At 34.0% G+C, this 17,663-nt stretch overlaps 2 protein-coding genes across 2 annotated transcripts; both read right to left on the bottom strand.

The window, feature by feature from the left end:
- Nucleotides 1-2,718: 2,718 nt before the first annotated feature.
- Nucleotides 2,719-5,922, bottom strand: LOC133182258 (1-deoxypentalenic acid 11-beta-hydroxylase-like). The gene is made up of 9 exons (XM_061317031.1): nucleotides 5,777-5,922; nucleotides 5,415-5,535; nucleotides 5,130-5,230; nucleotides 4,898-5,039; nucleotides 4,694-4,788; nucleotides 4,084-4,189; nucleotides 3,856-3,937; nucleotides 3,237-3,438; nucleotides 2,719-2,883 (listed from the first exon to the last, which is right to left on the bottom strand). Exons 1-9 carry the CDS (start codon nucleotides 5,915-5,917, stop codon nucleotides 2,776-2,778), a joined length of 1,098 nt encoding a protein of 365 aa, XP_061173015.1. The 5' UTR covers nucleotides 5,918-5,922; the 3' UTR covers nucleotides 2,719-2,775.
- A 1,209-nt stretch (nucleotides 5,923-7,131) lies between these two features.
- LOC133182256 (uncharacterized) lies at nucleotides 7,132-12,714 on the bottom strand. Its single transcript, XM_061317029.1, has 10 exons — nucleotides 12,699-12,714; nucleotides 12,190-12,394; nucleotides 11,211-11,328; nucleotides 10,987-11,087; nucleotides 10,603-10,744; nucleotides 9,169-9,263; nucleotides 8,869-8,974; nucleotides 8,286-8,367; nucleotides 7,923-8,124; nucleotides 7,132-7,451 (listed from the first exon to the last, which is right to left on the bottom strand). Exons 2-10 carry the CDS (start codon nucleotides 12,370-12,372, stop codon nucleotides 7,332-7,334), a joined length of 1,149 nt encoding a protein of 382 aa, XP_061173013.1. The 5' UTR covers nucleotides 12,373-12,394; nucleotides 12,699-12,714; the 3' UTR covers nucleotides 7,132-7,331.
- Between the last annotated feature and the right edge of the window lie 4,949 nt (nucleotides 12,715-17,663).

Below are 17,663 nucleotides of genomic sequence, written 5' to 3'. Positions count from 1 at the left end.
AAATATTTGTGTACTTAGGAGTTATCTATGCTCAAGTTGAAGGACAATAAATTAGGCATATAGTAAAATATGGTTGTGTTGGGCCATCTTTACGTACTCCGTCAACCTGTTGTTATGCCCCCGTAATCGAAGATTTCGGGGGCATAAAGTTTTTGGCCTGTCCGTCCGTCTGTCTGTTTGTCTGTTAATCTGTTTGTCTGCGAATACTTTAACCTTGCCCATAACTTTTGATTGGCTGGAGCTATGGCTTTCATATTGTACAGGTGTATTCCTTGTGACAAGACTTTCTTTGGGTGTGAACATACTTGACCTTGACCCACTTTTGAAAAAAATTACCAAACTTTTACCTTGGCCATAACTTTTGAATGGTTGGTGCTTAGGCTTTCAAAGTCTATTGCATATTTCTAATGATAATACCTTTCCTTGGATACAAATATTTTTTACCTCTTGACCTTAACCGTGGAGTTTGACCTACTTTCAAAAAACTTTAACCTTGGCCATAACTTTTCAACAGTTAGTGCTAGGGCTTTCATATTTCACAGGTATATTCCTTGTGACAAGGCCATCCCTAAGGTACCAACAATTCTGACCCTTTGACCTTTGAGTTTGACTTACTTTAGAAAAACTTGTCCAATAACTTTTGAATGGTTAGAGCAAGGGCTTTTATATTTCACAGGTGTATTTCTTGTGGCAAGGCCTCCCTTGCGTACCAACAATTTTCAACCTTTGACCCTGAACTTGGAGTTTGACCTACTTTTGAAAAAAATTAACCTTGGTCATACCTTCTGAACAGTTGGTGCTAGGACTTTCATATTTCAAATGTGTATTTCTTGTGGAAAAAAAACCTTCCCTGGGGCTCCATTAAGTTTGACCCTTTGACATTTTTTGAAAAAACTTTAACCTTGGCCATACCTTTTGAACAGTTTGTACTTGGACTGTCTTATTTCACAGGTGTTTTTCTTGTGACAATACATTTCTTCGGGTACCATTATTTTTTATCTCTTGGCTTTGACCTTAGAGTTTGACTTGCATTTGAGAAACTTTAACCTTCGCCACGAGCTGCCGTACGGGGGCATCAGTGTTTCACAAACACATCTTGTTTTTTTTATGTTCGTTATGAAGATTGTACATGTATAATTTTTTTTGTTTTAAAAAGGTACAATAGCATTCATGGTTTTAAAGGGTTTAATTAAGTAGATCAAGTGATAGATGATTGTCGTCAGAGTATTTTCATCAACTTGTTCAACAAAAATAATCCATAATATGAAAATTCTTATGAATTGAATTTGTACAAGAGTCACGTATTCATCCTTAGTGCAACAAATTCTAAATACCCAGTTATATAACATTCTCAAACGTTTAAGATTTGTTTATTTTGTGTATGACTATCAAGGAAGAGAAAATAAACTTACTATAGATGGATTAAAAATAAATTGCATGTTAGTTATTCTTTTAAAACCCTTTCTTCCTGAGGGTGTGTCTCTGCCCTTTTGCGCCCCGGACTTATTTAGTGCAAAGCGAAAATGATAGTAAAAAGACATGTAGTATATGTGTTGATTAATCTATTTGGTAGCTTTTTCCTTCGACAAACCCATGATTATGTTCTCCTTGGCAGTGATTTGATTAAAAGATCTCACTTCTTATGCATCACACCAAACCAAAAATACGTTCATGTCCTTTATGAAATTTAAAGCATGTATATAACATCTAACTTTCTCTATTTCACCATGTCTACACCGTCTTCCTGCCTCCCCTGAGCATCCCCTGCCGACCGGTCACACCCGCCGTGTTCTTCTTGTCATGATCGGTAAGAAAAAAACGGAAAAATCCGTAGACAGGTTAGTGTATAAGTAATGGCCTAACAATAAGTATGAAAAACATCAGTCAGCATTTGACTTAATGATAGGTTGTATGTGCTGACAAGGTCATTGTATCAACCGTAAAACCTGCGAAATGATGACTTCAAACGAGACTGTTGATATCCTTGTTTTATCAACTTGTTTGTCAATAGTTTGCCTCGTTTTAGAAATTGTTCATACGTAGAACATGCTCTTGCTCAAGCTACATCTAGATGTAGATCAATATCTGTGCATACGTATATTTACTAAACAGCATATTTAGGTATACTAATAATACAGCTACATATCTTAAAACCAAACCGAAAAAATTTCGAAAATGTGATTGATGAAACATGATGATGAATGGTTGTATTGACAGAACAAAGCTGCATTATTACATGCCAAATGCAAACATTGATTGTCGTAGAAACGTTAACACCTGGAATAAAAATTAAAACATGTGGTTCCGCTTTTTTTCTTTAAAAAAATTGAATGATACTTTACCGTTCATATCAATAGCCTATTTTGTATTGAATCATGTATATCATTGAATAAATCATGAATAAAATTCTAATGAAACACCCTGCTGTCATAACAAATATCACAGAAACGAGCACAAATATACTTGCATTGTTGTTAACTATAAGATGTAAAAATCTTAGAATTGTTGTTGATAATTAACAATTGTATCATATATTTGTCCAAAAGAGACCCAATGAATCCAGCGAAAAGTTTGTTGTAGATAACTGAGAAAAACAACCCTTCCCTCTCTCGGAAATCTAAACTTTTCCCTCCTTTGGGGAGGGGGATCATCACTTTAAGTAAATCGATATCGCACTGACATGCATATTACAACATTTTTAGCAAACGAACCAGTGAATTTACGCCTTTTTATTTCCATTTTCATTGCAGTCCGAATTTTCTCTTTCTTCATGAACTACATGTATTCTTTCCAAGCTTGGTCCGTGTGTTTGTTTGAGTGGACAAGTTCCCACTTCCGGATCCAGGGACCAGAAATGATGGTGTCAAATTCATCATCCTTCCTCTACAATAGAAAAACATTAAAGTCTAATATTATTCTAATATTTATCCAACAAATCAAAAATAAGCTCTGTAAAGTACCTAAGATACAAAGCAGATTCATTTCTTTTAATAACACATATTTAATTGCTTTGTATCTTATCTATTAATTGAGCTGAATAATCAATAGTTGAAACAAAACAAAGGGGGGGGGGTACTTTCACCAGAAGAAACTTTAATTAAGTAACTTAAACCCCTCCCTTCCTCTGTTGTTGGTTACTCACTTAGGGAATCGGTTCTATTGGGCTTATCAGCAGCTTCAGTTTGAAGAAATCAATCAACATCAAATGAAAATTGTTCTTTATATTTAACTCTTACGTCTATAATGCTGCCATCCTTGTTGCGCAAAATTTTCAGTCTTTCCACTGAATTAAACATGCTCCAGTCAATTTTCATATCCGGGTCCTTGGATGAGCGAAGTATGACGTCATCCTTCAGACCATGCATGCCATTCGGAAGATCTTTTTTCTTGAATCGCAGATCAACGCTCCATCGGATTCCGTTGGAATAATTTTCGAGACTAAATAGAACAAATTTAACAGATTTTTTTCTATAATGTAAATAGCCATATATTTACATCCACTGAATATTATTTCCTTTATTTCTTATGAAAACCATTGCCGTTTATCAGCCAGTAAATGCCACTAAGCAAGCCACTTCCCAGCTGCAGATTTCTTGAGCAATGGCCCTTCCATCAATTATGCATACAATGACATACACGTCTATAATACAATTTTTAACATATTAAGATTTACTTTAATTTTTTTTCATACAGATATAAATATAAATAAAATGCCTTTCTTAGTTCGTTAGTACGGGAAATTGCAGAAAAAATACATAACCCGCGTAAGCTGCGACATTAATTCTCGTACTAACGACCAAAGAAAGCATTTTATTGTTTAAATTTAAGCTAGTCCTGTGGAAAATCAGAACATACCTTCGATGTGGCAAGAAGTTACTGAAGACTAGTATTCCACCGTAAGGGACGGGACAGATTTTTGCGTCTTTTACGTCAACACCTGTAGCAAGCATTAATTCTTGCAAATTTGTTTTTATCAAACTCTGTTTTACTTTATATTTTGGATTGAAATACATTTTCCGTATTCCAATTACCATTTTTATTATTTTTAATCAAAGACCAGATTTACGAATTGTTTCACCATACCGAGATTATTTTTCATTTCCTCTTCTGGTAAATTAATATACCACGTGTCACCAACACAACTGTAATGGCGTCCAACTTTGCCTTTCAAATGACCACGTGGAAGAATCTGAATTTATTTTAAAGAATCTTAATTGGCATAATTTTTTGGATGTCGTAAAGCTCTTAATAGTTATATTAATAGTTATATAACACTTTGCTTTTTTATTTTACGAGTGAACCAAAGAACAAAACAAACACCCCACCCCCAAACTGTAAAACACTCAGGTCCCAGGATAATAAATTATCTTAAGCTTAAGTTAGAATCTATATATTGTTCTGCAAGTATTTACGATTCAATCATTTCAAAGTGAAAACGCAATTCATAATCATCTGCAGATTTAGAGTATCGGTTCACCGATATAAATATGTTGCAGATGACTGAAGTTTCATTCTTTCCCATCATCCCAGGGCTAAAAATCACTCAAACTTAATGCATCAATTAATTTATCTTAAATAGCGGTAATGGAAAATCTTGAGCTGTATATTGCACTTTATTTATTTTAATAGAATGCGCAAGGGTTTGTGTGAACTGAGTTATAGATTTTAATAACAGTATAGAGTAGAGTAATACCTGCATGCAACCGTTTTGTTCATTAGCATCAACGAATGGAATCCATGCTGTCACCACAAGAGTCTGATAGGCGTCAACACTCTGGTAGCCTGAATCTGAAATTTGAAATAGACTTTATTTATACTTTATCTTTTGAATCTAGAGCTTACCTAAAAGGAATAAATTAAAAGATCTAAAATGTGGAAATGAAATTAAAATCGTCACCTTGGTGCCATGGTACTGTTGCAGCTTTTGTTGTAGGTGTCTTACAACGCAAACTCCAGCTTGGCATTCCAGCAATATCCGGTCCGAGAATCTGCTCCATCAGATTCAATAACCTCTCATTACCCCAAACTTTCATGAAAGCCTGTTTATGATTTATGATGGGGTGTTTATACATGTAAATTGTAGATACATAATTCAAAGGCTCTTCCTTCATGTAAACTCAAAATAATACCTCTGGGAGCTTTCCAGTCTTGTGAAGCAAAACATTGGCACCAGGAAATTCTTCGTCCAGCTTGGTAAGTCTTTGGGTGAGCCCTAACTCTTCATGCAAGTCTACATTTAGAAGCGAAAATAATTGTGCAACTGTTGGATACTATAATGATATACATGAAATTAGAAATTAGAACAACTACTTGTCATGGAAAGAAGCTGTCCAACTACGTTCTCCATTCACTGCTTTTATAGATGGAAAGTTTAAGACGTTTTATTCTTCTTTTGTATTCAAAGCATAACTCACTCTTGATTTTGCCGCCTTTATATAGCTTTTGGGCTAACTCATCCACCAGTTCACTGATAGCTTCCCGGCAAGGATCAAGCTCCGTAGGCGGATCAAAGAATTTATCGAGTTGCAAATAACCCTAAAATTGGTTCACACTGCTATTTTTAAATGTATCGGAATTATAAAAGACCCACTTAGTAAAAGGAATATCCTGAAAAGTTTTTGCAAGAATCCACATAAGCATATAAAAGATCTTTTCCCTTGGTTTAGTATGTGAATAAAATATTTTTAAATTATCAAAAGGCAGCGAATATGATATTGCAAATTTGTCAAAATGAATTCCCTTTTGCAAAAGTATCATATCAAGTAATTTTGCTAACCTCTTCAAAAAATTGCTTGATAAGATTTTCGGGGACCTGGCCAGGTTTTAGCTCCTTGGGTTGAGGTGACATTGCCCGGATGTCTACGATCTCAGGGTGTTCCTCGCCCGTATATCCAGGTGCCGCTTTCCGGGGATCCATTGCTGACCACCAAATCTGAATGGTGCATATAAGTGTGTACTTTGGAGTTATCTGTGTGTGCATAAGTCAGGCATGTACTAAAATATGGTTATCTTGTATCTCCTTAATAGAAATTCAATTTGTATTCATGTATGTTTTTTTTAATCTCAAATAACCTTTTTAAGGAAATGACGTGGGTTTTTTTCTAACTGTGTAAGCATGCAAGTCTTAGTTGAAAAGGTAGAAAAATCAATGTCAAGTCTTTTCATTCAACAGAATAAAGATACTCGAGTGACTCGTAAAAGTGCTTAAAATAAAATCAGAATTTGTTTTGAACATATTTTATTCACAATATATCATATTTTTTCTGCAGAAACTGCAACGTTAATTCCCGTACTATCAACCAAAGAAAGAATTTTATATCTAGGAAATAATTGTCTAGTTTTTTGGTTTATTTAAGTGATCAATCAGTTTGCTTGCGTGATAATTAGCAAAAGCGCCGAAGGTGTCTATGCATAAAATTATCACGCGAGCAAATTGATTGATCATCATCATAAAACCAACACGCATACAAAAGACAGTTTTTCCTTATATTTATATTTTTACCCGATCCTTGTCTCAATGAAAAATGTTTTTATTCAATAATAAGGAATCTGCGCCAGCGCCATCCAATGTATTACAAAGCAACACACAGCGAGAAAGCATGCAGTTCTGCTACGTGCTGAGCAAATGGCTTTATGAGGATATAAATCTGTTACCTAATTTGTAGTTTTATCTCGGACAAAAACATTCGAAATTGTAAATATTGTTTAATTAAATGTTGATCATAAGTAGTCAGTGTCATATGTGCTTCCTTCACTAGAATTTGTTACAACCCTCGTAACCCCTCGCTTTAATCGACTCTTGCAGGGCGAAAAGGAAAGTCATGCACACTATACAAAAAGCCAAAGAGAAAGTAAAAATCAGAATATCAATTGTCATAAAAATATGAGCTTTCTTATTTTCAAATTCAGAAATTTTGTACTAATGTTTCTGACACAGCTAGCTACATGTACATTGTAGGAAGAGGAATAGCTGGCGCTTCTCACACTTTCACAGATTTTTTGATTGACAGTGGCATTCATTGCTACTTTTCAGCATTGCAGTAACTCTAAAGTGCATTTTATTTTGTGTTTGAACGAACTTTTTTCATGCATGTTATAAAAATTTTCTTAAATATGATTAAACTCTTCTTGCGCATAATCAAAATACTTTATTTTTATTCACCCACTTAAACAAGAATTAATAATCAAAAACTGTTTTATGTCTTAATATCACAAATAATTGTACATGTACATGGAAAGTATAGATAAAAAATTAAAATGATCCTGTCAGCCATGATATATGGCTGATTGCACAAACATAGTTTTTTAAGAGAGATAGGTAAGTATAGTCTTCAGCTCTTTGACTTTTCTTTCTGTTGGTGCTTTTGGACATGCGTATTAATGTGAGTTATCTCCCATTTTCTCATCCAGGGCCCCTGCACGGTTGTATCGAATTCTTGGTCCTCTTTCACCTGCAGTGATACAAATCATTGTAAGAGAGTAATGGTATAAATGAATATATATTTTTACATTACAATATGATTTTAATCTCATGCTCCTATCACTTGGTTGAGTTTCTCTATGGCAGTGATTAGAATCTAATCTAAATACCTTCTGAATCGGTATGCTACGATTCGGAAAAAGTCCCAAACAATGTTAATAGAGTTCTGGTATAAACTGAAATGACCATATCCTTGTATGGTTTTTCTCTTATTTATTTATTTATTTATTTATTTATTTATTTATTTATTTTGGGACAAAATATAGTCTAAGAACAATAATTTATGAAAAATGTCGAAAAGTCCTCAGGGTGTATAGGGGGAGGGGGGGGGTCTTATCCACAAGTGACCATTTACTAAAGAAAGGGGACTGAGTCCATTCCATAACATCTGGTCCCTTTGGACTAAATAAAACTAAATAATCAACTGTAAATTAATGCATACGTCAACAATATCTTTGACGGATTTCATCTGGAGTTCCGTTCTGTTTAGAGAATCAAAGGTTTCCCAGTCGATCTCCATGTTAGGTTTCTCTTTCGTGCGCATTATGACGTCAGGTTTGAGCCCAAACATCCCGTTATTTTCGCCTGGAACTTTGAACCTAAGGTCTACACTCCAGCGGATGTGGTCCGATTTGTTGTCAAGACTTTAATGAAGAATTTTTTTTAAGTAAGTAATTTAGATCTATTTTCAAATCATGAAAATGACTAGACTTAATGATATTTGAAGCAAATCATCAATGGGACTTTTTTTTATTCTTTCGAAATCTATGACATAATAGTACACAGTACTTTGATAATATTTTACCTTCGGTGGGGAATGAAATTATTGAAAAGTAGAAATCCTCCGTAGGGAATTTCACACACAACCGCATCTTTTGTTGAGCAACCTACAAACAAAAAAAAGTTCTTTATAATAATGTTTAAACTAGGATTGCATAAATTACATTTTTTTCTGAACCTTTGTCGTAGCTTTGGTCTCTTCACGGCCTGTAATGAGCAGATATAACAACCAGAAACAGTTGAAATTCTGTGCTGAAACATAAGGAAGTATACGATTCGTCCGACATTTTCTCCAAAATAGATTGTCACAATAATTTTATTGTTCCAAAGCACATTCAGCATTACTTTCCGAGTTTCATTAAGATTCACTGACCCTCTGATAAGAGAGATAACTTTTGCTGTGATATACTAGTAAGAAAATAATGTGATTTTTTTTCCACTTTGCCCCGTAAATGTACGGTTTAATTCTGTGCATTTTATTAATAAATTAGATTTATTAAAGCATTGCCGTTAAAGCAAAATTTATATCATGGACAGGGAGACCCTCAAATGTGTATTGCGTTATCAATCACTTTACTGAGACAGACAGCAGGGTACAGAGTTCTCACCCAGCCTCTTTTTCATTTCCTCATCCTCCAACATGATATACCATGTGTCCCCTGCACAGCACTGGTGCACCGCAACCTTTCCGCTCAAATGACCCTTCGGTATTACCTTTAATATACAATGGACAGTAAATTAAATTGACAATGAATTTTGAGTTATGCTTTGTTGTAGATCTATTGTATTTCGTAAAAGTTTTTATTTTTCCTTTCAAATATCTGTGATATTAATGTATCTTTAAAAATATCGATTTTTGGACAAATTTTGAGTTTTATTTGTATGGCATATTTCTCTTTCTACATTACCTCCATACAACCATTCTTTTTGTTTGTGTTGACAAATGGGATCCAAACAGTAGGCATGAAGACTTTGTAAATGTCTTTGGACAGATATCCTGCATCTAAAATCATCAATAACTGTAAACAACTACTGTTGCCTGTATTCTACTTATGTAGTAAGTTTTATTGAGATACATGGACGTCTAAAACGTTAGGAGAAGTAGCATTTTAAAAGGAAATTTCTATTTTTAGAAAGCATTAGAATATCGTTCGTCGAAATCAAAATCCGATACATGTACTGTAAAATCACTCATTTTCGTGGGATCAAATTTTCCTGATTTATGAAAAAATACAATTCAAGGTGATTTCATTTATTAGTTAGTAGACACGTACACGATACTGTACTCTGTAATTTTTAAAATTTCGTGGAGGACATGAATTCGTGGGAATCTCCATACCATGAAACAACGAAAAATTAAACCCCAACGAAAATTTGTTATTTCACAGTATATAAAATTATGTATCTTAGTGTAGTATAGTTGCGTACTTTTTCAAATCGGATTAAAACTGTAGGAGGAAGAGCGTTTTGAGAAAATGTTTATTAACAAACAGACAGTCGTACAGATATGTGACCATTGCATAAACTCTTCCGGTCTCTGGCCAGTAGAGCTAAAATGTGCTTGACGAATGTAAAAAAAAAAAAAAAGACTTTCTCAAGAAAATTCTCATTAATTTTGACACCATTACTGAGATGACATGCACTGCTCCAGCACAAAGATTTTATGATTGTTTACTAATCGAAAGATCTGGAACGATCAGTAACTCAGGCATTACTTCTGGTTATATTCAATATTTTGTGAATCACATTATTTTACGTTTTTTATTTGTGATTAGACCTTTTTTCTCCGAAAGTACAAATTCTGACATATTACAAGTATGCTATTATATATAGGCATTATATAAAAACTAAATTAGTGAATGTTTGGATTGAAACCGTAAACATTTATTGACTAGGTTTGAGGACAACGTGTTTTTCGGACCCGAAAACCGAACTGTTTGCTTGAGGCCGTTAGGCCTTTCTTTAAGAATATCCATGGTTTCAAAGGCTCTCCATAAATAACATTTTCATTAAATTTCAAAAATGAAATTAGAAATACATAATAAATTTACTGAAGACAAGAAGAAATATTCATATCAATTCAGCCTTGATCACCACAAAGAGAAAAGTATTTTTGCTAACTAAAGGGCTTGGATGGTGCTTATGGATGGATGTTAATCACAAATAAATACCAGTTTAGGTTCAGGTAAGTCAGATTAAAGATAACTGTATTTCCAATTCCCGCGGGTAGGGTTTTTAAAATTCATTTTCTTCCACCCAAACTGTCATTTTGCTAATATCCTTATGAAAACTGAAAAAAAAAATCATGCAATGTATAAGGGCTACTAATACGTTCTCAATACCTTGGTGCCATGGTACTGTTGTGGCCTCGTTGTGAGGTGTTTTATCCCGCAAATTCCAGTTGGGCATACCCGCAATGTCTGGACCAATCAGCTGTTCTATTAGGTTTAAAAGTCTCTCGTTGCCCCATAGTTTCCTGAAGGACTGTTAAAAAGACAAAAGTATTGTTTACATAAATCCAAAGTAATTTTGACTCTGATACAATCCGTAAGTAGGCTGTTTTTCATGAATCCAATTAACTCAGGTTGATGCGTAATTATGCAAAGTTCACAAATGCTTCCTTCCTTCAAGAAAAAAAATTATCTACCGATATACATACATGTCCAGTTGATGTTTTAAACACATAATAAAAATTTTACTTAGGCCCTATAGCTATATACACTTACCGGCGGTAAACGGCCGATTTTGTGCAGCAAAATGACCGCTCCAGGGAACTCTTCATCTATCTTAATCAAACGATGATCGAGGTCGTATTCCTCGTAGAGATCTGAAAAAATGCCATTGTGATATTCAGTTTCAGAATTTTTTTTCACATTTGTTCAATAATTTTTTTTTCTTTTTACCATCGCATCCATTTGCAAAAGAAGTATAAAATAATAAGTAGTTTAACTTTTTATTTTTCCCGCCTTGTACAGCTTGTTTGCTAGTTGATCAACTTCGTCCTCTAGATCGTCCCTACAAGCCTGGAGCTCGTCATCCGTAAAGAAGTCCTTTATTATCAAGTAACCCTGAAATACGAGACGATGTTCATCACAAAATTGTGTAATGTTAATGAAAAGTGTTTGATCAATATTTCCGAGTCATGAGTCATGACAATCTAATTAAAATCAGATATTCCGAATCCGCTACCCCTTCTCAAGCGGTAGCGGATTCGGAACATCTAAGTTTAATTAGATTGGAGTCATGATACGTTAGGCTAGTATTCAAGGGAAACCACGTGTTTTCCTGGAATTATTCAGAATGTCAAGGCTATATACGTGTTCACGCATTGTCGATTCCAAATTGGCCTAGGCATGCATAATGTTTCAGAGCAATAGTATCCGTTTTAATTTCATTTTCCTAAAATATTTGCCTTCCATCTATATTTACCAAAATGCACTACATTGTATCGCTGTGTTTTCTACTGTGCCTCTCCTTAAGACTGACCTTTACCCTCAGATAAGACAGCCAAGGGTTTTTACAATCACTGTTTCAGAAAATTTAAAATGGTTGTTGAACCAAATTTAGAAATAATCCCTAGCTATGAAAATCAAAAGAATTTAAAGAAGGTGGTGCATAAGCCCAGACTTGGCTCAATTTCTGCGATAAGTTATCTCCAGTAACACTTCACATTGCCTCTTATCTAATCCACGTTTCGGATGTCCTCTTTATAGATGTCTCTGCTAAAAATAGCATCTACATTTTACATACTGCCTTCAAAATTGATCCATCACGTGGAATCACACAAGGAAAATAAAGTATTTACAAAAAAAGGGGGAAATAGTATTATATTTTAGTTGATATTTTGAAAATTTCAGATATAGATTCATAAGAGATATGAGACTCTGAGTCTCAGTTTAGTTAACACCTAAAGTTAATGTGGCTCATACCTCTTCAAAATATTGCCGAATCAGGTCTTCCTTAAGCTGTCCGGGCTTTAGTTCTTTCGGCTGCGGGGGCATCGCACGAATGTCACACAGTTCTGGGTACGCTTCGCCTGTGTACCCAGGCCATCTGAAAGGGTCGTCTTCAAGTCGGGCCTTTTTGGGATTTTCGGCACCATTTTCTGTCATCTTCAATTCTACACGCACTTGGCTAATTTATTGCATAAAGAGAAGTAAATATATATATATACAAAATCTCATACCGAAGATGTTCTGTTTAAAAAATACACCAACGTTTTCTTCGTAACTGTAGTTATCAATAAGAAGTTGAAATAAAATTTACTACCGCTTTGGCAAGATTTATGTTTTGGACCAACCGAACTGAACAAAGTGAAAGAAGATGCAGATCACTGGACACAAAGAAATAACCAGTGACACTTTCCCTCTACGCAGAGGGCTAGTGGCTAAAATAATATAAGCATATATAAAGCTGTAAAAAGTCGTGTCCAGTTTACCTGAGATCTCCGGAAAAGCACCGGACCTTATCTTGTTTTACAATAAACAAATGTCACATGTTAATGGCATGTTGTAAAATATTGGCTGAGATTAAAGCTCTCCAAACCAGGGATGTTGTGACATCATGCATTGCATAGTATGACAAGGAGATAAAAGAAAATCTTGTGAATCCTATAAACAATTACAAGTCGAGAACCGGACAAAACACGGAACCCTGGAACTATTAGTGGTGGAATCAGGTACCTAAGAGGACAAAGTATTCCCTGTCCACTGGTGAACCGCCGTGAATTGATTAGATAAACACAGTAATCTGTAGTCAAATTAAGTGTGAAATGAAAAAGGACAAGATAACGAACAGTGATTCATTTTTTAAAAAAACTACAAACAATACAAATTTATGAACATGGTTTTAATTATATTAACACCTTGTTGACTACTATGAACCTTGTATATATTGCCTCTTTATTTTGGTTTTCCGAGCAGTGATCCTTTCTGACCAATTTCTTCTGATCTATGATAAATATTGCTTCAAGTATCTTTTCACCCTTGACCTCTCACATAACCTGCATTTTGTCCATATAACTCTTTAATACAGATAACTGTAGGTACTATGGGAAATTAATTAAAGCATCAAGAGGATGCAAAACATTTCAATATACCCAAACATATTAGCAGGTGATTGTTTATTCATCTCTTCATCTATGTCATAGACTTATAGAAATTCCAGATCGCATTATTGGTCATTATTCTACCTTATACACAATTCCGGTAGATATAGACGTTGTTCTTCCTAGGAAAACCTGTCCGCTTTCTAGATATCACTTTTCTTGCTCATTTTTGTTCTCAGTGTACTCCACTGCCTCAGCATCCCACTCCCTTACCATTTATATTGAGATTTCTATGATTGGCAGCTTTTTCTCCTATTCATAAATCATAATTAAATTTAGACCTATACTCGCATTGAGCAGTGAGGGATCTTTTTCGTGCCAGCATCTACTGCGACACGGGAACTCGGTTTATACGGTATCATCCGATATCTTTGTACGTAAACTTCGTGAAGATGAACTCTATTGGGACCTTATGTCTGTTTCATGATCCATCTTTGGTGGGGTCGTTCATGAACTTTTTTCTGGTGCATACATATACTGCAAATGACCCTTTGATAAGTAGCTTAAATATCATTTAAGTTACAATGTGCCATATCACATTCAAATCATTTGTTTATAAATTAGCTGTAAAATGCTATTATACTTTTTTCTGGACAATACTTACTCCGTTTTCATCGAATATTTTTGTTGGTTCTAATACAAACGGAATAATGTTTTTGTTAATACTTCTCCAAGCATTACAGATGTGTACCTCGTGTGTCATTTCTGCTTTCAAAAAAGCAAAAAATGTCCTCAAATATTATTTTGAAATGTTCGTTCAGTTGTAAGCCGTGCAACTAATACTGGGTACTTTATATTGAATCCTTTTAGGTAAGTAATCTGACCCCACTGTGTAGACAAACAAATTATCAACAGTGATTTTCTTATTTCTCCTAAGAAACTTTTATTACATTTTGCAGCGAGAATGGTTGGACAATAAAAATGGAAGAAGCGGTAACTTGATGGAAACTGATCTTGCATGGTTTATTTCGGCAGCATGATTCTGACTGTTGTGTTTCTTTTTTGATGATTTATGTAAATTCTTAGTCATTCTCTTTTTCTTATTTGAGTTATACCGATATTTTGATCCTGGAGACTACCCCCTGTTCAAAAACAATAAACCACTGTTGTATCACACCCTGACACTGGGGTGACATACTTTCAACAACACAACATTAGTATTTATGCCTCTTAATCCGAAACAAAAGATTTATCATTGGACAATGCGATACTTAAAAGACTTATATTTGCCAAATTTCAACTGCAAAACAAGTCTAGTGTTACAGTCACCTATCAAGGGGAAGGGGTCCTCTCTGCCACTTTGCCCCAGAATGGACTTTTTCTGTTTATTTAGTATGAAAATTATGATTGAAAGGCGCCTCCCCCACTCTTTATAGCAGTACATGTATCACCCTCTGGTTTTCACCCTCGTGATTATTTGGGGAATTAGCTGTGTCTGATGTGAGTAAATCACAATCACAGTATAAATCTAAAAAGACAGAATCAAATCTGTAGAATTACAATGAACTTTATTTCTTTAGACCAGATCGGAAAGTGATCTTTTCAATACAAATCAATATCAATCAATAATAATAAAGTTTACAAACTGTAGTAGTCATAAACAACATCGGAAGTAAACATCATTATTTATTAAACAAAGTCACGAACACTATCGGAGAAATATCCATTTATGAAAGAAAATAAACTTTTTACCAAAATAAAGAATAATTAAGCTTACCGATTAAACTGTTACAAATGTCTGTCATAATGATCAATAGATAAATAAGCGAGTATCAAAGATTAAATAAATTTAAGCAGTTTTAGAATTTAGTGCTACTACTTTCGGTTTTAGCTTGTAAACACTAAGCTATTCGCCTCCGCTTACTAAAGAGTTACACATAAAATTTTAGCGGTAAATTCGAAACACAAAAATTTCCAAGTAAACAAAAAGTAAAAATTCAAAGAAAAACTTTCAGAAAATTATAAACAAAATATGATTTAGAGATTAAGTAAAAATAAAATGAATTGATATGAATTTGCAAATTACAATAAAATATTTTCTACCAGTAAGTAAGTTATAAATGAAAAATAATTTTAAACACAATACTTAAACAGTAAAAATAATCAAACAAAGAAGTCTACAAATTCCTTTTAAAATTCTTAACTTAACCTAAATGAAAACTTTCAATCTTATTTAAATATCGTTATTTTAAGATGAAAATTCTTTAAGTAATTAGAATAAAAATTCAAGCTTACCTAAAAAGACAGAATCAAATCTGTAGAATTACAATGAACTTTATTTCTTCAGACCAGATCAGAAAGTGATTTTGCTGAAATCACTAACCGATGCGGTCATTCTACAGACTTGAATTCTGACCAATCAGGAAGCATGTTACAGAATAGTTTTAGCCAATTTCGGCAAAATTTCTTTTATGTTTGACACTAATCGCTCAACTAATGAAAGTGTTACTTCAATTACTTATCTGTCCGCGGACACTTTTTTAATAACAAAAACGGATTAAGAAAAGCCGAAACAAAGTAAACATTTTCCGTGATGAGGAATTTCGAAGTGTCAAGTTAAGTGTATAAAGAATTTATTTCCAAAGATGCCGAAATAAAGAAGAATTTATTTATTTACTCATTGGCTTGATATGACTATTTGATCTTAAGAGACATGCTAATTTAATACAAAGGAAGTGAGAATTAACTTTGTTACCTAGAAATCTAACGTCTAAATCTTCACGAGTAACGACAAGTCACATCAAAAGAACAAAAGATTTTTCTTCAATTAAACTAAACACTACAAGAAACTGTGCAAAATTGAGTAACCTTACATTTTGACAATTTAAACAGACAGACGGACAGACAGACAAACTTTAGATTTAAACTCTTAGTGTAACACATGTATAATCAACCCTCACACATAATTGCATCCTTTCTTTGCGGAAAGTTTGAATCGCTGAACCCCCTCCATGAAATAGGTTTTTCAAATTTGGGCAGTTATCGCTTTGTTCAGCAATTTTCATTCCTTTTTAATTTTTTTCTGCCACTACTCCTTCCTAACTTTGAAAACATGCTACGTGCCTAATGTCATAAGCACACTCCTCTTTAAACAGTCTCTTTATTTCATTGAAATTTGAAATACCTTTTGTGAATAGGACAATCAATCATCTAAACTGCAGAAAGAAGTAGCTTCATTGCATAGATACAGCAAATCGACTGAAAGCCAGGTATAGCTAGGTCTGCTCATCGAACATCAACCTCTTTTAAGAAAAAGAAAATTATTAAAGATTAACAATGACACCTTTGGATCTGAAAGGAGGATGTAAGCTAGCAGCTGTTTTTTCCACTGGATATATGGCCGGAGCTGGAATTTACGTTTCTCTGGTGGAAGTTCAAAGCAGACGATCATTGCCAGCCAAAGCATTGTGGCAGCAGTTTACACGAAGTTTTAAAGTGGCGGCCCAGTCAATGGTAATTTCAGGGTTATTTCAAGTTACATTAATTAGATGAATTTAAGTCTTCCAACATGAGAAATTACAGTTCTACTGATGGATTTTATACTAGCAGAAATTGCAATATGCTGGCAACTAGAATTATACTAAAATAAATAAGATTCTCATACTCTACTGCATATAAAAAGAATTTATAGCAAATTTTGAAACAACTGTGATTATTATCTTGTTTTATGTAAAGGCATTTTAGTCTCGCCAGATCATACATGTAAACAAGAAATGTTCGTTCTCTTTTAGCTGATTTCCTCTCTTGTTACCGCTGTTGCCCCCACCTATCTCTATTTCGTCCTGGAGGGGTCGCCGTCTCGGAACTTATGGTTAGTTTCCCCTGCCTGTTCCCTCATTTTGTCAATCTACACCTTCACGATTTTCATTCCAGAGGTCAACGTTATTTTGGACGAGAAGGTTATCGAGAAAAAAGGTGCTCTTTTTTTTTTTTTTTTTTTTTTTTTTTGGATTTATTCAATCACTGTTACCTACTTATTCTTTCAAAGTCTATTACTTCAATTAATTTCAGTACAATGTTACAATTTCAAAATATCCGAAAAATTATAGCAATATCAAGAAGTGACAATATCATATTAGATTTAGGGACCTAAGTTATGCATTTTGTCCCTGCATTGAACCTGTACAGTTTATTCATACTGTTTATTATTTTGCATTATGTTCCATTTTGTCATTTATAAAAATATTGTTTTCAATTTTTCTAATTGTTTTATTCATATATTGACATACTTGCCAAGCACTTGCCTAAATGGAAGTAAGTATCATATCAAATTTGCGAAAAGCAATCATACAAAGC

This window comes from Saccostrea echinata, unplaced genomic scaffold (genome assembly GCF_033153115.1).
Source record: "Saccostrea echinata isolate AGI-Se365-2 ecotype Australia unplaced genomic scaffold, CSIRO_AGI_Sech_v1 ptg000009l, whole genome shotgun sequence".
Lineage (NCBI taxonomy): Eukaryota > Metazoa > Mollusca > Bivalvia > Ostreida > Ostreidae > Saccostrea > Saccostrea echinata.
Note: the sequence above shows the minus strand (reverse complement) of the source record. Positions and strands in the feature narration are given on the sequence as shown.

What these genes read in the sequence shown, in the direction of transcription:
- LOC133182256 (XM_061317029.1), bottom strand. Translation starts at nt 12,372, where the DNA reads ATGACAGAAAATGGTGCCGAAAATCCCAAAAAGGCCCGACTTGAAGAC. An exon ending in TTCGGCAATATTTTGAAGAG is followed by an intron (nt 11,329 to 12,189) that starts GTATGAGCCACA and finishes CTCGTATTTCAG; the next exon opens with GGTTACTTGATAATAAAGGA. An exon ending in CAAGGCGGGAAAAATAAAAA is followed by an intron (nt 11,088 to 11,210) that starts GTTAAACTACTT and finishes GCATTTTTTCAG; the next exon opens with ATCTCTACGAGGAATACGAC.
- LOC133182258 (XM_061317031.1), bottom strand. Translation starts at nt 5,917, where the DNA reads ATGGATCCCCGGAAAGCGGCACCTGGATATACGGGCGAGGAACACCCT. An exon ending in TCAAGCAATTTTTTGAAGAG is followed by an intron (nt 5,536 to 5,776) that starts GTTAGCAAAATT and finishes AACCAATTTTAG; the next exon opens with GGTTATTTGCAACTCGATAA. An exon ending in AGGATGGCAGCATTATAGAC is followed by an intron (nt 2,884 to 3,236) that starts GTAAGAGTTAAA and finishes TTTCTATTGTAG; the next exon opens with AGGAAGGATGATGAATTTGA.